General features: G+C 41.5%; 1 protein-coding gene across 2 annotated transcripts in view; it reads right to left on the reverse strand.

Moving 5' to 3' along the window:
- zfyve21 (zinc finger, FYVE domain containing 21) overlaps positions 1-25,079 on the reverse strand; it is a 31,828-nt gene that overhangs the window by 6,044 nt on the left and 705 nt on the right. The window contains exons 2-7 of one of the 2 annotated variants that reach the window (XM_070879304.1): positions 16,377-16,427; positions 15,263-15,431; positions 12,087-12,162; positions 4,360-4,451; positions 3,743-3,796; positions 2,108-2,250 (exon numbers count right to left, since the gene is read on the reverse strand). In XM_070879304.1, coding sequence (XP_070735405.1) covers positions 2,108-2,250; positions 3,743-3,796; positions 4,360-4,451; positions 12,087-12,162; positions 15,263-15,431; positions 16,377-16,427 — 585 coding nt within the window. The remainder of the gene's footprint in view (positions 1-2,107; positions 2,251-3,742; positions 3,797-4,359; positions 4,452-12,086; positions 12,163-15,262; positions 15,432-16,376; positions 16,428-25,079) is intronic. The other variant, XM_070879305.1, reaches the window with a different exon arrangement.

The following is a 25,079-nucleotide window of genomic DNA, read 5'->3' on the forward strand; positions in this document are numbered from 1 at the left end:
CCCAGCAGTCTGCGCGGCCCCAGGCCTGCGAGCACCATCGGAGCAAGCCAGGGAGCGGAAGGAGCAACGTGGCGGCGTACCACTCCAGGGAGCAGCATGTGCTGGAGCAAGAGAGCATGGCAGTGAAAAGGGACGTCATCAAGGTCCAGGTCAGTGATTGGAGCGTGAGCAGGTACAGCAGGAGCAGCAAGGTCGGAGCGAAGGAGCAGCGAGATTGTAGATGGACGTGATCGGGACCCAAAAGAGGAGAGGTCCCAGGGGCAGCACAGGCCAGCCCACAGTGCGATGTGTGTGCGCACTAGGTCCATGCAGCAGAGCTGGTCTCCAGTCGCCTTGGTTATTTGCTCGGTCCTTGCTACTGGACCAAGACCTAACTCTGTCAAGTCCATGTGGTGGCTGGTGTGCAACGGTCACCACACGTTAAAAAAAAAATCCAAGCACAGGCATCTTCCACCCTTCAAGATTTAGTTTGGACCTGGAATTGTAGGTCCTTCATTGAAACACCTGTGAACTTTTTGACATGGAAGAAAGTCATCCTCGATTCGAGGGACTGCCTATGATGATTATAACCTTATTTTCGCTCTTTTTAAATCAGTGGAATTTCACTCTGACACAGCCCTTTTACTCCTTCTCCAAATGTAATTAACCTGTACCTGCTCATGTTTTCTGCTGGTTTACAAGTGTCATCTGTCATTTTTTCCCAACTAACTTATTTGGGCTCGGTCCGGTTTCATTTTATTGAAATAGACTAACTTCCAATCCAAACCTTTACCTTTTTCTTATACGAATTTTCAGTGTGAACATAATTAGGTTATGGTCATTATTTCTCCAGTTCAGATTGCTTATTTGTCCTGTTTTGTTTCCCAGAACCAGATCAAGCAAACTTCGCTTCCTGAACATTCAACATACTGATTAAGGAAGCAGTCCTGGATGTATTCCAAGAACCTCCCCATTTGGACCACAACCCCCCACCCTCCCCCCCCCCCCCAGTTTCCTTTTGCCTTTACCTCACTACCACTTCTCCCAACCCCTCCATGGTCTCTAAATTGTCAGATTGTTGTCCGCCATCCAGTTCTGAATGAGCAGATATTTTCTCCAACTGAATATTGGGAAGACCGAAGCCATTGTTTTCAGTCCCCGCCACAAACTCCATTCCCTAGACACTGACTCCATCCCTCTCCCCAACTCCTGTCTGAGGCTGAACCAGACTGTTTGCAACCTTGGTATCATATTTGACCCCGAAATTAGCTTGACCATATATCCGCAGCATAACTAAGACCACCTTTTTCCATCTCCGTAACATCGCCTGTCTCTGCCCTTGCCTCAGCTCATCCACTGCTGAAGCCCTCGCCCATGGCTATTCCAATGCACTCCTGGTTGGCCTCCCACATTCTACCCTACATAAATGAGATGTGATCCAAAACTTGGCTGCCCGCTTCCTAACTCGCACCAAGTCCCACTGCTCACCCATCAGCCCTGTGCTCACTGACCTACATTGGCTTCTGGTTAAGCAATGTCTCGATTTCAAAATTCTCATCCTTATTTTCAAATCCCTCCATGGCCCTGATCCCTCCCTATCTCTAATCTCCTCCAGCCCAACAACTGCCCGCGCGCCCCCCCCCCCCCCACCCAAGATGTCTACGCTCCTCTAATTCGGACATCCTGAGCATCCCGGATTGTAATTGCTCAACCATTGGTGGCCGTGCCTTCTGTTGCCTAGGCCCCAAGCTCAAACACCCTGCCTAAACTTCTCCGCCTCGCCACCTCTCTTTCCTCCTTCAATACACTCCTTAAAACATACCTCTTTGACCAAGCTTTTGGTCACCTGCGCTAATTTCTACTTATGCGGCTCGGTGTCAAATTTTTAATCGCATAATACTCCTGTGAAATGCCTTGGACGTTTCACAATGTTAAAGGCGCAATATAAATACAAGTTGTTTTGTTTTTCTGTTCTCCAATTCCCAAGCTAATTTTACATTCAAATATGCTGCATTTAAATAATTACATTTTCACTTCCTACAGTAAAGATCAGCTACTCCAGATTGATGAAAGACTCCAGACTTTTTATATTTTGAAGGACGACTCTAGCAGATCTGTTATACTTTACCTTATGCATTGCAGCTAGCCAGCCAACGGACACCTTCTTGTTGCTGTTGAAATCATCAGATGCACTTAACTTCAGCTGTTTCGGTTCTTGGGAGCCCAGAGTTTTGTACTGGACTAGCATCCCTGTGGCACGTGTATTACCTCCTGAAATTGTACAGATAATCAAACTCTTAAAATTCTGTTACAAAGCAAACTGGTAAGTTATCCTCTTGAGTCATCCCACCTAGCAACTTCTCCCAAATACTCACTTTCACAAGACAGTACACAACTTTCTTAAACTTCCCCTTCAGTAATCATTTTAATTGCACGAACATCTGCTTTAATTGTCTTAATTTTTTTCAGGAACAAGGCAAAACAAAGAGAGGAAGAAATAACAATACCAGATGGGAAAGCCAGCACAACTGCTTCCTTTATTCTGTAGCTAATGCTTCCTGTGATCCAATTAGTGTCTGGGATTTGTGGCTGTGAGCCAAAATAAGAGCAGCCCAACAGTTTAAGATAAGAAACCAGGATTTCAAGTGAATCCAACATAATTCAGCATAAAATATGAATTCAAGCACCAAGTCGGTGTTACGTGCAATACAAATGATTGCGCAGGTTAATGAAAAGGTACCTGGTATCATTACTGAATATATAACTGAATTTACTGGATAAATAGGCTGCAACATGTACCCTAAATGAGCAAGACTGCAAAGAAGGCAGGCTAGAAAACCATTCCTTGTCTCATATATTTTTTAAACCAACTATTTCCACTAATACGAATGGATTTTTCCCAGATAAAAGGAATACACGTGTAAACAAAAGGGGCAACCTTCTAATTTTTCTCCCAAGTAGAGTCATGTCTGAATGTGGAAAATTAGTTCATTGGGCTTTTTGACTGTGGGTCATCAAATATTTTCACCCTTTTTTCACCCAGCACCCATTCTATTCAGCAGGAGTTGGATAGCAATCAATCAGCAATGGGAACCCTGGCTGTTCCCAGACTCCATCCCAACTAAGAGATGCTGAATATAATGGTCACCTTGGCTGAAATTGGCTAACACAGCATAAGCCAAAGATGTAAACTGGAACTTTTCTGGTCCATGCAACTCAGCATGTCACACTGCACATTCACCCACTGAACTACATTTAAACACAAAGATGTATTATTCTAAACCATTTAAAGGTAGCTTTCCAGTTACTCATCATATTTGATTCCACTCAAAGTAAAGTTTCAAATAGCCTAAATAGCTGCAAACTATCAAGTCTTTGGCAGCACTATATACTACGGATGATGGACTAGATGGCAATGCAGTGAGTAAAGCACAGATTGCTAGCATGGTACACTTCCAAGCAGAATGCCACTATTTCTGACTGTTGGCAAAGAACACATGCAATCTAAAGCAAGCAAATAAGGAAAAGACAAAACTCTTTGGATTTTGAGGAGTTTGCCTTGTAATTTACAATGCATCACAAAGTCAGCATTAACAATTGAATTCAGCTTAACTGAAGCTGCACGGGGTACTCCTCACAGAAAAAGCATCATTCAGCCAGGCAACTAGTACACAGTAAATTAGAAGCCAAGCTCCTTAGGGCCATATGTAGGGAGATCAGCACATGCTGAGTTGTTGGTTAAGATGACAATCATACTTCTAACCTTCTGTAATGTACGGGTTCTCCAGTAGGCTGGTGTAAGTGTGAATATCTTTCTCTGTATCATGACGATAGGCAGCAGCAGGCATTGAAAAGAAGGATTAGTTTCAGGCCATTCTATCAGGAAAATATGAGCTCCACCATCTAATTCATTACACAAACACCACTTATAATAATTCTAGAAGGCAGCTAACCAAATTTAATTGAAAACAAAAGTCAAATCTCACTTGCATGCTTTAGTTGGGAAGGTTACTCCAGGCCGCTGATTTCCAAAGTTACCAATACTGCCACACAATTGAGTAATAGGCAGCACATCAACTTGCTTTCCTACGAGATGTTTCAACCCGTCCAAACAAAAAGCAAGCACTGATCTAACCAGCCGGCACTGGAACTTGAACCCATGGCAACTCCTTTGGAAAACAATACCCTGCCATTTGCTATAGAAGGTCCATCCTAGCACCTAATTTTTCTGATTATTGTTCCACGCAAATCCCATTTAGCTGTAGCATATTAAGTAATTTTAAAACAATATTTTTGTTGCAAATTCATTTTAATACAAAAAAGAGATTACTGCTGAAATCAGTTACTTGTACAACAAGCATCTACATTACATAAATTTACCTCCAGGAGTAAAACCTTCAGTTAGCACCTGAATACTTATAATTCGGGCAACCTCAATTTCAAAGTGATTTTCTCCATCCAGGTACAGATACCTAGTAAAAATGTAAAAGTCGTCATAATTTTGAGAGAAATGTTTCAGAGTAACAAAGTTCTGAATACTGCAGTCATACATGAATGAGCAAGCAAAATATGCACTCAGTTTTCTTAAATATAGATTTCGCCCACTAGCCCCTCACCAGTTCCAGAAATCACTGACTCTTACTGGCACTGGCTATACCTCACAGGTGAAACTATTTGCTATCAGATTACGGTTATTCCACCATGTGAAGCATCTCAGCCAATCCCAATGCAGTCCCTGTGCAACTCCCATATATGGTGATTTTGCAGCAGGAGTCCTAATTCAAGCTAATTTTGCTCTTCTCAGCTAAAAAAAAAAACTGATGCCAATTTTAGCAGCTTAACCACACCCCAGCAGAGATCAGCTAACTCAGCACAAATCAGGGATTAAACCTGCCATTTTCCTCAGCACCAAATTAGGGTGTCCATTGGTGATAAAGGCTCATCAAGACAATGGGAAGAGGAGAAAGCTAATTCTATTCAACATTTCAGGACAAGATAAAGCTACTTTATATAAAAAGAGCAGTCTGGTTACAACTACTGTGCACATATTACAAGGTTCTTCAAATTAAACTTATTTTTCTCAACAGTAATAATGGGGGAAGCTTAAAATATTCCAGCAAGAGAGATCAATGTATATTTGCTTCTTCTACTTTAGCAATTCAAAGCAGACATTTTAATGAAAAAAAGTGTCAAATTAAGTTACAATTTTTTTTTTAATTAATTGTTTTACAAATGTGTTCATTACTATATTGAGTTTTAATTTGCATTATTCATGGTAAATTTCACCAAAAAAAACAATTCTGGCTTAATTGTAAATAACCTTGGAACACTGCAATGTATTTCCTGTTTGCCCAGGATAAGGAAGAGATTTGCGTTTCCATTTGGATCAGCAAGTTCCCATGTGCTTTTTGGGTTTAGTCTTTTGTATTTATGTAGGAAATGGTCTAGATCCAGTTATCTGTTGTTGATAATAGCTAATTCAGCCTGAGTGCATACACGGACAGCCTCCACAGTGCCCAACCACATGTTGAGTGGAAGGAGGTTCAACGTTTCAGTGAACACACTGCTTGGCTGCAGTCGATACCAGTATTCATCAAGATCACAATGAGGGAATAGACAGATTTACACTTTTTTTTCCCCTCCAAAGACGGCTCTGCTGTATATTTTCAAAAAACCTTCATGGTGCTACACAAAAGACTACCAAATAAGGTGGATCTCATCGGATTGGTGGATAGATTTTGGAATGGATAAGAAACTAGTTGCATTCTCAGATAGAAGATAGTTATTAAAAGGTAGAAGATCTGCATGAGGACCCATTCCGAGTGGAGTCCAACAGGAATTAGGACAGTTACCCATAACCATCTGCATCAAATGATCTGGATGAAACATCAAGGGAACTGTCTGCAAGTTTGCAAAGGATTCAAAGTGTGTGTGTGGGTTGGATGAGGGAAAAAAGGAAGAGACACAGATCTAGATGGGATGGGGAATAGGCCCATATCTGGCAGGTGTCTTTTAAATATACAGTAGAACCTATTTAATTGCAAACACTCGTGACAACTTTGGAAATTACGATAAAATGGAAATTGCTATAAAGCAGGAAGCAATAAAAATTAAGACTAGTTTGGTGCATAACCTTTATTTGCCTAAATTTCACACATCTTACAATAAGGGTGAATACAGTCCAACAGCTTAAAATGAAAGAAAAATGCTCATGTCTTGGGAGTTTTTTTAAAAAAACGTGCTGCAAAGAATTCTGTGATTTCTTTGGTGATGATCAGAGGTTATCAACCTCCAAACATTTCCCTTCCAGTGCATACTTCAAACATTTCACTATCTTTTGAACTGAACTCAGATCATACAGTGCAGAATCTACCTCTCTAACCGTGAGAATTTCCAGTTCTGGCACATCTCCATTTAACATACCCCGCAGCCTCGGTTTCAGAGAAGAAATGATTTCTGCATCAAGCTTTTCTCTGCAGATGTCAAGGTCATCATTCATCAAAACCAAAAGGTCAAACTCCGCCTCACTCAAGCAGGACTGGGGCATTGTTTTCCTCACCAGAAACCAAGTCGCAGCATTCCAAGCTCCGCTAGGAAAATTCATAGCATCCATAGCTTGTGAAATGGCAGTTTCCTCAGGAAGAATCTAAAATAGAAACCATCTTGCGCAGGAATTGCTTCGAGATGTTATGAATGCTACAAATGATCCGTTAGTCCAGGGGTGGATGATGGAAACGGTGTTAGATGGTAAAAATTGGACCATCATGTGTGAAAGATTAAGAGCCATGTTATGACAGATGGCATCATCCATCAAAAGCAATAGCACCTTGTACTGCTCTCTCATCCGGTCACTGAAAGAAAGCAGTCACTTTCCAAAACTTGTTTTGGCCATCCAAGCATTTATGCTGCTTTCATAATCAGTTGATAAAGCTTTCACATTTTAAAACAATGTTTCTTGGTTTTCTCAATCATGCGATTCTTCACTTTATTTGAGCCCGTTTGGTTTAGTGCACAATGTAAAATGCTCCTCATTTTTGCCATAGCTCACCACCTCTCCTTTCTCTCTGTAGTTTTGATCAGACAGAACACGATAGAAAGGTCTGGTCTCGTCAGCATTGTAAATACAGTCGGGTGAATGCCCCGCTAACCCAGCAACACTTCCTCGGTCCATGCACCAGCGGTTTTTTCACCGCACAGCTTTTTGTAAACAGGGTTGTGTCTCACTTTCCAGCAACACAGGAATCCAATTGATGGTGTGGAAAACAGAGTTCTTTGGTAAGCTCATTACCTTTCAACAAGCAACCGTCAAGCAGGATTGAACTCTGATGATTAAGCCACCCAAGTAGCGGTGCAACATCGCCCATTTTACTTTCACGCTCAGTTTCCAGTCTCTGGTCACATTTCTTTCCCAGTTCAAGACGTTCACTTTTGTTTTCAGAATTCTAGAAACCAGAGATTTGGAAATGCCATGCATCTGTGTGACGAGCTTTTGAATCCTCAATTCCTTCAAACTGCTCAAAACATTCACTTGTTCACGTAGTGACAAATCAAGGTGCTATTTTTGTGTAGCCCTACCATTTCTTTCAACAGATACTGCCTGACATGCTGAGTATTTCCAGCATTTTCAGTTTTTATCAAGAATACTGTGTCCAGTTTCAATAATCTCACATGGTGGTTCATATAAAGGCCCCGAAAAAGAATCAGGAGAGCCACTAGATTGATACCTAGTTTCGGGGCCCTCAGTTACCACAATAGGGTTAAAGATTTATACTCTGAACTAAACTCCCAACTAAAAAAAAAAAAAGGCCTCAAGGAGTAGATAGAATTCCCAGCTAAGTACTAAAGCATGGCGGAGAAGTACTCTTGGCACGAATCCACAACCTCATCTCGCTTATCTGGAAGGAGGAGAGCATGCCAGGGGACTTTGGTTCTGTCTTCACGAAGGAAGACACAAATAACCTTCCAGAAGTACTAGGGGACCGAGGGTCTAGTGAGAAGGAGGAACTGAAGGATATCCTTATTAGGCAGGAGATTGTGTTAGGGAAATTGATGGGATTGAAGGCCGATAAATCCCCGGGGCCTGATAGTCTGCATCCCAGAGTATTTAAGGAAGTGGCCCTAGAAATAGTGGATGCATTGGTGATCATTTTCCAACAGTCTATCGACTCGATCAGTTCCTATGGACTGGAGGGTAGCTAATGTAACATCGCTTTTTAAAAAAGGGAGAAAAAACAGGTAATTACAGACCTGTTTGCCTGACATTAGTAGTGGGGAAAATGTTGGAATCAATTATTAAAGAGGAAACAACAGCGCATTTGGAAAGCAGTAACAGAATCACTCCAAGTCAACACGGATTTATGAAAGGGAAATCATGCTTGACAAATCTTCTGGAATTTTGAGAGGATGTAACTAGTTGAGTGGACAAGGGAGAACCAGTGGATGTGGTGTATTTGGACTTTCAAAAGGCTTTTGACAAGGTCCTACACAAGAGATTGGTGTGCAAAATTAAGGCACATGGTATTGGGGGTAATGTATTGACGTGGATGGAGAACTGGTTGGCAGACAGGAAGCAGAGAGTCGGGATAAATGGGTCCTTTTCAGAATGGCAGGCAGTGACTGGTGGAGCGCCGCAGAGTGCTGGGACCCAGCTATTTACAATATACATTAATGATTTAGATGAAGGAATTGAGTAATATCTCCAAGTTTGCAGATGACACTAAACTGGGTGGCAGTGTGAGCTGTGAGAATGATGCTAAGAGGCTGCAGGGTGACTTGGACAGGTTAGGTGAGTGGGCAAATGCATGGCAGATGCAGTATAATGTGGATAAATGTGAGGTTATCCACTTTGGGGGCAAAAACACAGGCAGAATATCTGAATGGCGGCAGATTAGGAAAAGGGGAGGTGCAACGAGACCTGGGTGTCATGGTACATCAGTCATTGAAAGTTAGCATGCAGGTACAGCAGGCGGTGAAGGCGGCAATTGGCATGTTGGTCTTCATAGCTAGGGGTTTTGAGTATAGGAGCAGGGAGGTCTCACTGCAGTTGTACAGGGCCTTGGTCAGGCCTCACCTGGAATATTGTGTTCAGTTTTAGTCTCCTAATCTGAGGAAGGACGTTCTTGCTATTGAGGGAGTGCAGCAAAGGTTCACCAGACTGATTCCCAGGATGGCTGGACTGACATATGAGGAGAGACTGGATCGTCTGGGCCTGTATTCACTGGAGTTTAGAAGGATGAGAGGGGATCTCATAGAAAAACACAAAATTCTGATGGGACTGGACAGGTTAGATGCAGGAAGAATGTTCCTGATGTTGGGGGAAGTCCAGAACCAGGGGACACAGTGTAAGGATAAGGGGAATGCCATTTAGGGCTGAGGAGGAGGAGAAACTTCTTCACTCAGAGTTGTTAACCTGTGGAATTCCTTAGCGCAGAGTGTTGTTGATGCCAGTTCGTTGGATATATTTAAGAGGGAGTTAGATATGGCCCTTACGGCTATAGGGATCAAGGGGTATGGAGAGAAAGCAGGAAAGGGGTACAGAGGTGAATGATCAGCCATGATCTTATTGAATGGTGTTGCAGGCTCGAAGGGCTCAATGGCCTACTCCTGCACATATTTTCTATGTTTCTATGTTTCTGAGACACCATAAACATGAACATCTTCAAGAAAGTGACAAGTCTGACTGCAGTAATTAGAGGAGCTTTCTGCCTTAGGGAAAATCTCAAGAATCCTCCTCAATCGTCTCCTCCGAGTGGCTGAAGAGCTCCTCCCAGAGTCACAATGCAGATTCTGCCCACTAAGGGGCACAACAGACATGATCACCGTGCAACAAATCCAAGAAAAACGTAGGAAGCAGCGTCAACCTCAAACATGGCTTTCTTTAACCTCAAAGACCTTCAACTGAGAGATCATGGAGTGTCCTCCTCAAATTCGGCAGTCCTCAAAAAATGTCACCATCCTGCACCTGCTTCACGACTACATGCAAGCCATGATTCTTACCAACACATTCACCACAGACCCAATACAAGTGCAAACTTGGGTCAAGCAAGGCTGTGTCATTGCACCAACGCTTTTCTCAATCTTTCTCGCTGCAATGCTTCATCTCACCTTTAACAAGCTCCCCACTGGAGTGGAGTTAATCTACAGGATAAGCGAGAAATTGTTCAACCTCCGACGCCTCCAGTCCAGATCCAAGATTGTTCCAACTTTTGTCAATGAATTTCAATATGCAGATGACGCTTGCACTTGTGCAGATTCGGAGTCCGAACTCCAAACCATCGTTGACACCTTCACTGAAGCGTACGAGTCTGGGCCTTACATTAAACATCAGTAAGACAAAGGTTCTCTACCAACCTGCCCCCCTGCCGCCCCCCGCCCCCCCCCCCCCCCCCCGATTATCAAGATCCACGACGAGACCTTGGACAATGTGGACCACTTCCCATACCTTGGGAGCCCATCAGCAAAGACAGACATTGATGACGAAGTCCAACATTGCCTTCAGCGTGCCAGTGCAGCCTTCGGCCTCCTGAGGAAGTGTGTTCCAACACCAGGATCTCAAACCCTGTAACATCCCCACTGACTCTTGGGAAACCCTGGCCCAAGACCGCTCAAAGTGGAGGAGAAGCATCCGAGAAGACACCGAACAGAGTCTCTTCGGTGAAAGCTAAGTACAAAGCGGAAGGAGCTTACGACAAATCAAGCACCCCGCCCACCCGCCCCTCAAACCACAATCTGCCCCACCTGTGACAGAGACTGTAGATCCCGCATTGGTCTCATCAGTCATCTTAGAACTCATTTTAGCGTGGAAGCAAGTCATCCTTGACTCCAGGGTCTGCCTAAGTAATGGGGTTTTATACAAACAACCTTCATAATCAGACTCAGTCCAAATTAATAAGCTCTATGAGCTAAATATGTTAAAGAGGGCCAGGGGACATAATAATAAGTTATATAATCTTGGAACTAGGTTAGATTCTAGGAAATACTTCTTTTCACAGAGATCACGGACATCAAACAAGTTGCCAGCACATGCAGTGAGTGAATTCAATGCAAGCATTCAAAAAGTTTGATGAGTTCCCAAGTGTGGCCAACAAATCTGCATATCGAAGCTTAGTGGGTCATTTGGTAGATGAGTCTCCTGGAACTTGTTTGATCACTTTCAGGGATCAGAAAGGAATTTCTCCAAATTACTTTCCTAAATTGGCCCACGGTTTTTGCCTCTCCCAGGAGATCGTGTGGCTGTGGACGAGGGGCTGATGGGAGCGATGGCATGCAAAAGTTACACCATGCATGTATAGTACAGGCTTAATGGATCAGCTAGTCATTACCTTACTTCTATCTCCGTTGGCTTGATCTAACAGAAGTATTTGATTTGGAGATGGCATGTCACCCTGCTTAAGTTGGTTCTCATCTCTGAAAGCCTGATGGAACCCTTATTGAGATGCAGCCTTGCTAATATCCCATGTTATGATTAATTTCCTCATTGGGGCCTGGTAGCATGTCAGAATTACTCCATATGGGCTGATACAGACACCCCTTGTGGAATGAGGAAGTGGCTCTGCAGATATAAATGGTTGGCTAGACTGAGGAGCTATTGAACATTCTGGAAAAAACAGTAGCTGTGTAACGGGGAAAGATCAATAGTTTTCCTGCTCCTTCCTTGGCAATATTATGGAGTCTTGGCCCATATTACTATTTCATGGGTTTGTGCCACCTAGTAGTGTGCAGTTCAGGAGAGCAAAACCTGCTTCACTTTTTGCATGTTGCAAGTCTTTTCAGACTAATTCTGAATCTTGCCATTCCAGTTTAAAAATAGACTTGACCTTTTATCAACAGTGTTCTTCAGACCACAAGCAGAAGCTCCATTTGGCAGCCATACCTGTAGTTTTGATGCAGTATCTTTATCCTTATTCAAAAATCAGTATGTTAACTACATTGCCTCATACTTTCTCCTCCCCCACATTCATTACTACAATGAGTTTTACAGGCTTGCTTTATGTATTGATTCCTAAAGTTCTAGAAGTGTATTGTTAGTAAAGACATGCATGTACTGTGTAAACCATATTCACACACGACATTTTAATACCACAACATTCAAAATAAATTGTACCTACCTGTGGTTGTTTGACAGCCGACAACCCATTGTCTCACCTTTTTCTGAGGAACCCGAAGTTACAAGGAACGTAGCCCCTTGGCAACAGTTAAAATGTGTGAATGGAAACAAAGATACAACATTAGAGAAAAAGGTCAAATAGAATCATGGAAATTTACAGCACAGGAGGCCATTCGGCCCATTGTGTCCTTGCCGGCTGACAAAGAGCTATCCAGCCCAATCCCACTTTCCACTCTTGGTCCGTAGCCGTGTAGGTTATGGCACTTCAAGTGCATATCCAAGTACTTTTTAAATGCTGAGGGTTTCTGCCTCTATGACCCTTTCGGGCAGTGAGTTCCAGATCCTCGCCACCCTCGGTGAAAAAATTTCTCCTCAAATCCCCTCTAAACCTTCTACCAATTACTTTAAATTTATGCCCCCTGGTTGTTCATCGCTCTAAGGGAAATAGGCCCTTTCTATCCACTATATGTAGGCTCCTCCATTATATACACCTCAATCAGGTCTCCCCTCACCCTCCTCTGTTCCAATCTTTCCTCATAGCCAAAATTCTCCAGTCCAGGCAACATTCTTGTAAATCTCCTCTGCACCCTTTCCAGTGCAATCAAATCGTTCCTGTAATGTGGTGATCAGAACTGTACACAGTACTCCAGCTGCAGCCTAACCAGTGTTTTATACAGTTCAAGCATAACCTCCTTGCTCTTGTATTCCATGCCTTGATTAATAAAAGGCAAGTATTCCATATGCCTTCTTAACCACCTTATCTACCTGGCCTGCTACCTTCAGGGATTTGTGGACATGCACTCCAAGGTCCCTTTGTTCCTCTACACTTTTCAGTATCGTACCATTTAATGTGTACTCCCTTACCTTGTTAGACCTCCCCAAATGCATTACCTCATACTTCTCCGGATTGAATTCCATTTACCACTGTTCTGCCCACCTGATTGATATTTTCCTGCAGTCCGCAGCTTTCTTCATTATCAACCACACAGCCAATTTTAGTATCATCTGCAAACTTCTTAATCATACCCACTATATTCAAGTCTGGATCATTAATGTATATCACAAAAAGCAAGGGACCTAGTCCTGAACCCTGCGGAACCCCATTGGAAACAGCCTTCTAGTCACAAAAACACCCATCAACTATTACCCTCTGCTTCCTGCCTTTGAGCCAATTTTGGATCCAACTTGCCACTTTGCCCTGGATCCCATGGCTTTTACTTTCGTGACCAGTTTGCCATGTGGGACCTTATCAAAAATCTTGCTGAAATCCATATACAAGACATCAAACGCACTACCCTCATCGACCATCTTTGCTACCTCCTCAAAAAAAATTCAATCAAGTGAGTCAGACACGATCTTCCCTCAACAAATCCATGTCTTTCTAAATGAAGGTTTATCCTGTCCCTCAGAATTTTTTCCAATAATCAGAAGCTGCATTACACTGGTAACTCACCGAGAGACTCGGCATTGAAACACCTGGAAGGGCGTGAAGTTGCTGTACCTTCCTACTAGATACCCACTAAACACGGCAGAAAAAGTTAGGGCCTGTCCATTCAAATGTAAGTGAATTTTTTAACAGCGTGATAAGTCTTCAGTACTACCAAGCCACCTATCTGCCACTGAAAATTAACTTTTACATGTATGGAGTCTCACTCCTTCAGATTTAATTATTGTTGGAGGAATTTTTTTTTTTTTTAATTTAAAATTCAAATACATTATACTTTTCTTTTGTTTCTCTTTTAATCCCATCTTTCTTTCCCTCCCTCCCTCTTTCTTTCTGCACATGATTTAGCATGGAAATAAATATTCTAACTGACACTTCCTGGTTCAGACTCTACATGTCTCAGTAAGGATTCTTTATTCTGATAGGTTAATGAAATACACAGTTGCTTGGCTTGTTCACACAGGTTCCAGATCCCCTGTAGAGGGCACCACACTGTTTTGCATTTCTAATCACCAAGTTTCAGTACAAAAGCCCATGGCACTCTGCTGGCAAGCGCAATTAACAGCAGGCGCCGTTCATTCACCACTGACCGCAAATTCTGGGCAAGTGTTTTTGCACCCCACACCTATATTTGAAAGAGATGCATTTAAATTGCTAATTGTTGGCAGATATTTAAAACCCATCATGTTTAATTTCATTATATAAAACTAATAGCATCCCCAATGACCCAGCAAGTTTACCAGTGAGTAGCTGAACCATACATTGTGAGTATGCTGACTGAGCTGAACTCAGCTAGGGCAGCAACAGAGTACAAGCAGTCTTAGGACTTCTGGGTTAAGGAAAGTGAAAATAAGCCAGGACCCCTGCTCCAGATATCTATCCAGCAACCTTTACTGAAAGTGTGCATGTCATCATAGGCAGTCCCTTGAAATCAAGAAAGACTTGCTTCCACTAAAAGTGAGTTCTTAGGTGACTGAACAGTCCAATACATGAATTACAGTCTCGGTCACAGATGGGACGGAGTCGTTGAAGGAAAGGGTTGGTGGGGAATCTGGTTTGCCGCACGCTCCTTCTGCTGTCTACGCTTGCTTTCTACATGCTCTTGCCGACGAGACTCGAGGTGCTCAGCACCCTCCCAGATGCTCTTCCTTCACTTAGGGCGGTCTTTGGCCAGGGACTCCCAGATGTCTGTGGGGATGTTGCATTTTATCAAGGAGGTTTTGAGGATGTCCTTAAGAAGTTCCCTTTGCCACCTGGGGCTCGCTTGCCGTGTAGGAGTTCAGAGTAGAGCGCTTGCTTTGGGAGTCTTGTGTCAGGCATGCGAAATATGTGGACATCTGGCGAGAACAGGACCAAGGATGGCTGTGTTGTGCCTCAATAACCTGATATTCACTGGAGTATATGAATAATAGCTACCTAGCACATGTAGGTATTCTTTATGTATGAGCCTAGAACATCATTGCCAGGAACTTTAGGCAGCATAGGTAGACTTACATTTCAATCAAATTAGTTCAATGTTTAAAAAAAAATGCAGCTTTACAAGCTCATTCATTTCTACAACTTAAGTCACATTACAATAGGAGTTTAACAGAGCTATGGTCTAATGAAGTCACTAATTCCATAAATAAAATGCCAAATGACAAAGTACTTTTAAAACATTTTGTTCACAATATAGGTCACTAACAGTAAATCTTCTAAATATGTTTGAAAGTAACAAGTAATGCAAGTCTTACCATTTATGAGCACCTTGATCTGTTTGTCAAAGAACTCCGATTCCTTTTGGGAGATCAGAGCACATTCGGCACATTGCCGTACTGGATCTATGAAGTACATTCGTGGAAGAGGTACCTTTTTACTGCAACATTTGTCACAGAAGCATTTTCCACATCTCCTGCAGTGATGCTGCCAATTTCAGAATTGTTAAGAGGATTAAAAAAAAAAATCAAAAATTCTACTAGAATACAGATAACCACATTAATTTTAAACAAATTCACAAAACTGAACATTTAAATTAGAGTGCATTCAAAAGAAATCTAGCTTCTTGACCAAACAGGATACACCAGTTTAAAACTATATTTCATATAAATTCCAAGTATCAGTTTTTCCTTTGAGGGGTTGGCAAGATAACAAAACAATTCAAACAGTACAACCAGCAATGCAAAACAGCTAAATTATTTTATACTATCACTCAATATATTATTAAAATGGTAGCAAGTTTCTTAATTCCTTTAATCACAAAAATATTTCAGTGTAGTAAGAGTGTTACTCTATTCAATTAAAAACAGAAAACATTAAGCTCAATTGTCAAAATGCCACGTTCTCTCCTTCTCATGTTTTCGTCCCCATTTACCTGCTCTCATCACACCGTGTATGTTTGAGATGTATAGTTGAAGAGTGTTATACGGGCAGACAACATGCTCCTAGTCCTGATATCATTATAACATCAGCTACTACTGGGTAATGACTATCTCATTTATGTTCCCCCTGGCAAATTGCTGTAATAAATTCTTTTGTATATTGGGTTGCATGCCACAGTGTTGACAAAAAAGTTAACTTTAACATGGAGAAATGGCGTACAAATTTCACGCTGGATTGCTAGAAGCACAAAGACTTGGAAAATAGTGCAAAGATCCACAGCTCACTGTGAACCCAAAATTTATCAACACAACACTTTAGTGCTCCAACTGTGGCACCACATGGACTTCAATTTACTGCATTCTTTGGTGGTGTATTATTTTTTTCTTAGTGTGTAAAGAATCATAATTTTTAATGTTGTGCTTTTAATAAGGGAATAAAGGCTTTTTTTGATAAATAGAATACACTACAAAGAAATGTAAAACATCTTACTTTTCTGGTAAGAAAGTCAAATTTTGCTTCGCACTGCATACATCTGGGGCACTAGGAATAGAAATACAGTAGATATGAAAAATAATCGTAATGTCAGAAGTTAACTACTAGCATTTACATTCCTAAATAGAGCTTTTGTAAATTATTTTATATTGTACAGTGCATGATTAATTCATTAGCAAGTGTCATCTGCAGGCAGTAATCTTAATTGAAATACTAGCAAATCTGTTGCGTTATTCACAGTAAAGCAGAGGATGTGGTGTTTTAGAAAGGATAGGAACATTATGCATTGTAGAATATGTCCCAGATTTTGCTGGAGCGGGGCATCTTGTGGCATGTCCTGTTAGTCTTGTTTGTGCTTGTTTAGTTTTTATTTTATTTTTTGCTGCAAGTAAGAGCTGATAACAGCATAGCAAGGGCAATAGGGCATCTGGGACCTTGGTGAGCAACGGGACCAAGAGAGTGCATCTCTTTAACCAATGAGATTAAAGGATTGAGAAATAAACAGAGGAAGGACTGAGGAGAGGGAAGTCAATGTCAAATCAGGTACAGAAAGAGAAATAAAGAGGGAAATAAAGGTTGGATTTGGAGAGAGCGAGAGAAGAAAAAAGACAAAGGAAAATAAAAAATTTTTAATAAAAAGTTGACATTTTTAAAATCTCCAACAATTCACAACCTGAAGGAATGAGATGTCACAAATTTTCACTTTCTGGGTAAGAGGGGTTGATTGGCAGTCATTAATAATGGTCACATCATTGAAAAGATACTTGTGCTATTAATTATTGGACTTAACTCAGTGTTGAGTTTAATGAACAAATGCAGCAACTTCATGAAACTCATGGGGAGGTTAAGGGCGAGATGCCATTTTCATGAAGCTAACGGAGGGGCGATGCAAATTGTCCAGCAGCCTGCGTCAATTCATAATTCACGGAGTATCTTTTCCTCGCCACACGTTGCTGGTCAATTTGCACATTAATAATGCCATTCGTCGTCCACGTGCCATTATTTTTTCAACAAATTCTGGGCCACAGTATTATTTTGCTGCTGCTGAGGCTAAGGCTACAAAGTCTAGCTGATGTCAAGTAAACAGGGAGCAGTTCATTGAACGGCAAACTGCTAGAAATCAGAACTTGGGCATTGTTTGAGAGGCAGTCAACTTGGACCTGTAGACATCATAGCTCCAATATGTTATGTTTCTAGTATCTGTACATGGGACATAAACTGTCTGTTTCTTTATATATGCAACACAAATATTTTGCTGAGATTTAGCATGGTCTTCATTTCTTTAAATCTATCACAGTACATAAAGGAGTTTAAAAACCAGCTTCATGCACAGAAAACAGTAGTTTTTTTTCCGTCAAGTATCTGGGGCATGTTATACAATTCAAATACAAAGATTTGATGGAATTGGTTCAGATGATGTTTAATTGGCAGCAACTTCTTGAATGGAGTACGGTTATTTAAATTTGTTTTGAGTTTTTTTTTTTAAATAAAGTATTTATCTGCCTGGCTTGTTCAATTTCAACTGTGTCTGAAGCCTATGAATAGTGATAATGAAGCAGATAGCTCCCATTGATGTTGATGATTTTCCTTTTCTCACCACAAGAGTACAGGTTACTTTCTACTTACAGGTTAAGTAGATACAGAAATTTGCATTTGACAGTGTAAATCTGAAACCAAGTTCACTGTAAAATTTATGCTGTTATTAACTTATTCTTTTAATGTTTAATTTTTGCCTATTTTTAACCTTTTTGCCGATGTCTATTTATACCCAAATTTCCTGCTAATCTCGTTAGTATATGCAGAATGTAAAAATGGGCGTAAACAAGCAGAAATCAGTATAAACAATTGAGGCACAAGGAAATCACCAAACTCACTATATATTCCTTCTTTAAATATGAAAAGTAAAGTTTAAAGCCATCTAACTATCATTCATGCACATTAGGCACAGCATGCAATCGTGGAAGGTTTTGAAGTTTTAATGTGACTTATACTGATGCCATAAAAATACAAAGAAACAGATAATACACTGCAAGTCTCAGGAAGGATACATTTTTTAAAAACTGAAAAAGCATAAAAATTACCATTTCAATGCTGCACCCAAGATTCCTGGCTTAATTTTACATCCGTTTTGAACCAATGTAATTACAGGAATTTCACATATACAGCTCTTTAGCTTGAGGGCAGAACCATTATAATGAGCCAAGATGTGTTCGGTTGCAAGGACCAATAAACAATGCCCTTAATGTAATAAAACGCCCCAAAGCACTTCACAGGGGTGTCATCAAAGAAAAAAAATTACACAGAGCTATACAAGGAGATGTTAGGGCAGATGACCAAAAGCTTGGTCGAAGAGGTAGGTTTTAAGGAGAGTCTTAAAAAGGAGGAAAGAGGTAGCGAGGCGGAGAGATTTAGGGCCAAATTTGGCCCCGTTTTTTTTCGGCGCACTTACCTGAGGTGCACCAACTTTCTGCTCTCAAAACGGCGCCAAAAATATATCAGCGATCTATGGACTGTCCTAGTGCTTGGTGTGGCGTGGCAATCACAGCTAGGGCCCTGTGCCTAAGAGTGCCGGCAGAATGCGCAGTAGCTCCGCTCATGATGATGATGATGATGATGATACATGCCTGCAGCATGGGACTCAACGTGTCCCGCCCCTATCTCGGGCCGAGTGACCTGCCGCACAGGCTGGCCGCTACCTTCCTGTCTCTGGGAGAGTGAGTGATGATACGCCTCTCTGTCAGTTATGAAGAAAGTCAAGTGAAAGACTCATGGATAGTTTCAGTCCTATTCTCAGTGGAGATGAGCTTACAGCATAAAATGAGCTCATCTATCCTAAATAGAGCTAACTGCCAGGCTCATTTAGAACCCATTATGACTGCGAACGTGGGACGTGGGAACCTGTACTGCGATGAAACCTGCTTGAAGATGTAATTGAGGTGCATTGTTGGGACAATTATGTAGGTTGATCGAGTGATACTTGGCCTGGAAGTGCTCGATGCTGTCACTGGACGTAAAGATAAAATGTGGACTAGCTAATGCAAAAGCAGAGCAAACCTCGGTGAAGGGAACGGTCTGAATTGCCTTCGGATCATCCCAGCCCGCAACGTATAGTCCTCCTGTCAGCTCAGCACAGCACACACGCCCCCCCCCCTCTGCAGCCTCCTTCTGCGAGCCCAGCCTGCTGCTTCTTGCATGTGTGGCCAGTTTCCTGTTCTCCCGCTCAGGCTTCCCACCCACCGCACCTATCCCTGGCCGAGTGGCCTTTCGCACCGGCCGGCCGGCGCAGTCCGCCAGCTGGCTCCTGCAGCCTGTGTGTTCCCAGCCCCCCTTTAAGTTCCCTCCTGCAGCCTCCTTCTGCGAGCTCAGCCAGTTCACTGCTCTCCCGCCTGGGCTTCCCACCAACCGCACCTGTCCCTGGCCAAGTGGCCTTTCTCACCGGCTGGCCCGCTGACTTCCCGGACCGAGCATGAAAGTAGAACTTAAGTTTTTTTTTAAAAAGTGTATTATTGATGTTTTTTATGCTTCACGATTGTTGTTGAGATGGAGTTTAGTGCTTTGCAAGGTCCTCTGTGCTTCCCTTCCCCGCCCCCCTCCCAATCTCTGGCTACCTGCACTGATTTCTTAACTTTCCACAAAGGTTTTCTGTGCGGCCACAAACGCTGTTAGTTTGGAGCAACTATTAGCTGTCTAAACTGGCTTAAATGGCCAAAACAGGCGTAGGTGGCTGGTAACACCCCCTTTTAAACAAAACTAAACTAAAAAAATACTAACTCACTTACACTGGCACAAATTAAATTTGCAGAATGGGGATTTTTTAAGATACTCCAGAAAAATCAAGTTGCTCCATTCCTGGGCAAATTTGGGCCCTTAGGGAGGGAATTCCAGAGCTTAGGACCTAGGCAGCTGAAGATACGACCGCCAATGGTGGAGCATTTAAAATCGGGCATGTTCAAAAGTCCAGAATAGGTGGAGCGCAGAAGTTATGGTGGATTATAGGGCCAGAGGAGATTCCAGAGGTAAGGAGGGGCGAGGCCGTAGAGGGATTTGAAAACAAGGTAAAGAATTTTAAAATCGTGCTCAAATTTAGCAAATATAGATTGGTGAACAAGACTTGGAGAGAGTTAGGACATGGGCAGCAGAGTATTGGATAACCTCAAGTTTGCACAGGCACATTACAAATAGGCCAGGTAAAGACACACTCTGGGTCACAGGGAGTACAGGCTCACTTATGCAAATAGCACAGATGCTGAACCAGCTAAAAATATCTACCCAAAAAGTAACATCCTCAAATGGTAAAATGCCTACATAAGGGACCAAGTAGGCTTCAGTCCAGCTAACTGTTCAACGTGTACCAGCATCTGCTAAAAACTCAGGGTAGGTATGTCTTCCTGCATAATCAACCAAGAGGCAGTCAGATGACCTATTTCAACAAGTCTGCTGCAGAAAAGACTTGCCTTTCATAACCTCAGGACGTCCCAAAGCACTCTACAGCCAATTTACTTATGAAGTGTGGTCACTTTTGTAACGTAGCTGCCAATTTGCAGACAGCAATGTGATAATGACCAGATAATGTTAGTGATGTTGGTTGAGAGTTAAATATTGGCCAGGAAATCAGGGAGAACTCCCGTGAACTTCTTCAAAATAGTTTAATGGGATCCTCTACGCCCACCCGAGGGGACAGACGGGACCTCAGTTTAACATCTCATCTTAAATACAGCAACTCCAACAATGCAGAACTCCCTCAGTAATGCACTTTAGTGCTCTGCAATCACTCAATGGAATCATAGAATGGTACAATACAGGAGGCGGTCATTCGGCTCATCGTGCCGGTGCTGGATCTTTGGAAGAGCTATCCAATTAGTCCCACTGCCCTACTGGTTCTCCATAGCCCTGAAAAAAAAAACTGTGTTCAAGTATATCAAATTCTCTTTTGAATGTTACTATTGAATCTGCTTCTGCCATCCTTTCAGGCAGTGCATTCCAGGTCACAACTCATGTGTAAAAAATATGTTTCCTCATGTCGCCTTTTGTTCTTTTGCCAATTACCTTAAATCTGTGACCTCTGGTTATCAACCCTTCTGCCACTGGAAACAGTTTCATTTACTTATCAAAACCATTCATGATTTTGAACACCTCTATCAAATCCCCTCTTAACCTGCTCTAAGGAGAACAACGCCAGCTTCTCCAGTCTCTCATCCTGGTACCATTCTAGTATATCTCATCTGCATCCCCTCTAAGGCTGTGACATCCTCCTAAAGTGTGGTGCCCAGAATTGAACACAACACTTAAGCTGAGGCCTAACCAGTATTTTATAAAAGTTTAGCACAACTTCTTTGTTTTTGTACTCTAATAAAGCCAAGGATCCTATATGCTTTATTAACAGTCTTCTCAAATTGTCCTGCCACCTTCAAAGATTTGTGTACATACACCCCTTGGTCAGGCTGTTCTTGCCCACCCCCTTTAAAATGTTACCGTTTAGTTCATACTGACTCTCCTCATTCTTCCCACCAAAATGGATCACTTCATACTTCTGTTAAATTTAATTTGCCAATTTCACCAGTCTGTCACTATCCTCCTCATTGTTAACTACATTTCCAAGTTTAATGTCATCTGCAACCTTTGAAATTACACTCTGTAACACAATGTCCAGGTCATTAATGTATATCAAAAAGAGCAGTGGTCCTAATACGGATTCCCTCCAGTCTGAAAAACAACCATGCATTCATCACTACCATAGGTTTTCTGTCCCTTACCTGATGCCGTATCCATGCTGTCACAGTCCCTTTAATCCCAAGGATTTTAATACCTTTTGAAAGTCCATATACACATCAATCACGCTACCCTCATCCACCCTCTGTTACTTCAAAAGAACTCAATCAAGTTGGTCAAACACAGTTTGCCCTTTAACAAATCCATGCTGACTTTCACTTATTTGCTCATACTTTTCCAAATGCCATTTAATTTTGTCCTGGATTATCTCAAAGTTCCCCCATCACCGACATTAGGCTGACTGGCATCTAGTTACCAGATTGATCCCCCTCCACTTTAAAAAAAAATGTTTTAATTAAAAAAACAGGAGTAGCATTTACCAGTCCTCTGGCACCACTCCCATATCCAAGAAGGATTGAAAGATACAAAAGTAAAATACTACAGATGCTGGAATCTGAAATAAAAAAACAGAAAATGCTGGAAATCTCAGCGGGTCAGGCAGCAACTGTGGAGAGAAAAACAGAATTAACATTTCAGGTCGATGATCCGTCGTCAGAACTGGCGAATGTTTGGCCAGAGCCTCCACAATTTCCACCTTTACCTCCCTCAGTAACCTAGGGTACATCCCATCTAGACCAGGTGACTCCTGCAGCTATCTATTTTTACCCTATCCAATATCGCTACTGACTCCTTCTTTACTGCTACATTGGCAACATCCTTTTTTGGCGCGGACAGATACAAAGTACGCATTTAGTACCTCAGCTATGCCTTCTGCCTCCACAGGAAGATCTTATTTTTGGTCCCACCCTTCCTTTGAATACCGTTGAACTATTTGTGTGTTTATCAAAGATGTTTGGCTTCCCTTTAATGTTCGGCATTATTCTCATATTTTTCTTTGGCCCGCATTCCCTATTTTAGATAGAATCATGCAACAGAATGGTTACAGCACAGGAGGCTATTTGGCCCGTCGAGACCATGCTAATCTTCTCTATATTCAGCTACTATAGTGTGGGTTAGTCACCTCCCGCAGGGAATCACTTGGGTCTTCAACTGAAAAACACTGGGATTAGTGAATCAGTGTTCTGGGGTGTGGCCCAAAAAAGTCAGACAGACATATAGTATAGTAACAATTTGCAAATATGAATAACAGGCTCCAATCTGCAGTTCTAGCCATATAATTGACAGACCACTCTATTGGTAAGAAAATGAAACTTTAAAATGTTGGTAATTAAATGGAACTGTAAGAAGATTATTTTTTTCAAACATAGTTTGAATTAAAGAAATCCAATTCAACACCATTAAAGCTATAACTTTGAAAAAAAATTGATCATTGTTACAGTTACTATCCTTTTTAAATCAAGATCTAAATTTGTATTAGCTTCTAATATTGCCACATCTTTACAGATTTCATCATTTAAAAACTAAAGTGCAGTGCCAAATTGTGCACATATGGACAAAAGAACCACTTAAAATCGCAGATGTAAAAAACTGAAACCGCTTTTATTTAACTATTGGTAATATAGATAACAGATTGTTAGAGAAAGTGCAGGTAGTTTAGTATAAATTGTTTGAAAAACATTAGTAAATATTTGATTTCTAATGCTACACGACAGTGAAATGTGCAATAATTGAGTGTGAACTTAAAATTATGTTGTAAAGTACAGTATATGCAAAAAATTGCAATAAGTTGTGATTTTTATGATGCAATTCATACTGAAATGTTTCTAGAATTTATTTGATTAGTTCTAAGCACAATTAACATATGGGAAAGTGCAAAAATTTGCAAGTTACAAAACAGAAGTTCAAATGATGCAAGAGTGTTCACATAACTGTTGCCTGTGTTGCAAACTGCCTCAATTGCTCATTCAATTTATCCAGGGAATAGCTGAATCTTAAAAACCAAGAGTCCCAGATTCAATCCCTGGTCTATGTAGTTTGCTGATCTCAGACAAGACAATGGTAGAGGCACTTGCCCTCAATGATGTCCTGTAGCAAGGAAAGGCAATAAATTGCCCAGATTTCCCACTAATCACCAACCAGTGTATAAATCGGTTGACAACAGGATCTGGATTGATCTCAGCTAGATACCCCCATGGTCAAATTGCCTGTCGTCAAGATTCAAATATAAATAATGATGGTGAGGTATCGCAGAGCACCCAGCACTGATGGAAATATATTCCAGCAAGGAATCAACACTTTCAGGGGAGACTGAAGAATATGGGCAAGAAAATAAAATATTGTTTTATAGCAACAGAATTAATTTTGGGGGGGGGGGGTAGTTTCCTGTAAATTTGATTTTGATTGTGGACAAACAGCAGACAAGTGAATGAGTTACACAATTTAAACTGTGGTAATGTCAGGCTGTGATTACTGTATCCAAGGGTAAATGGATATTTTGTGTGCTGTTGTCTTAACAGCATTTACCTATAATTTTCACTGGTACATCACTTGGAACCTATTAGTGAGTGATAGAGGCACAATTAAGAAAAAGTTTTGCATACATCACTTTATCTACTTAAGGAAAGCCAGACAAGTTTAAAAAAATAGTACAAAAGATGGCATCGTGTTCTGGAATTAAGTCAATGTAAATACATGTAAAGTGAGAAATCTAGCAGCTTCCTTCCAGCATGTGCATTTGTAAATTTTATCTGTACATCTTTGCAGCAGCAATAAAACGCAATCTACCAATAGGTGTTCCAGGTGGTAAATGGACTATGCTTTTTCCACTAGTACTGAGCTTGAATCCAGACTAAACTGATGGGTTCCAATTTCTTCTTTCCCAGCTATAAGGGTCCTATGAGAGTTGAGTTTGGATAGTTTTAATTTAGCTTCTATAGAGCATGGGTCATAGCACAGAACTGCCTACATATTGGCATTAAATTGACATGGCTCACCCAGACAGATGCGTAAAAATAAATACTGGTGCAGAAGGAGATACCCTTCTTGAGGCTAGGGTTAAGGTAAATTGATAAACCAAATGGAAACTGACCT

This window comes from Pristiophorus japonicus, chromosome 4 (assembly GCF_044704955.1).
Source record: "Pristiophorus japonicus isolate sPriJap1 chromosome 4, sPriJap1.hap1, whole genome shotgun sequence".
NCBI classification, from domain to species: domain Eukaryota; kingdom Metazoa; phylum Chordata; class Chondrichthyes; family Pristiophoridae; genus Pristiophorus; species Pristiophorus japonicus.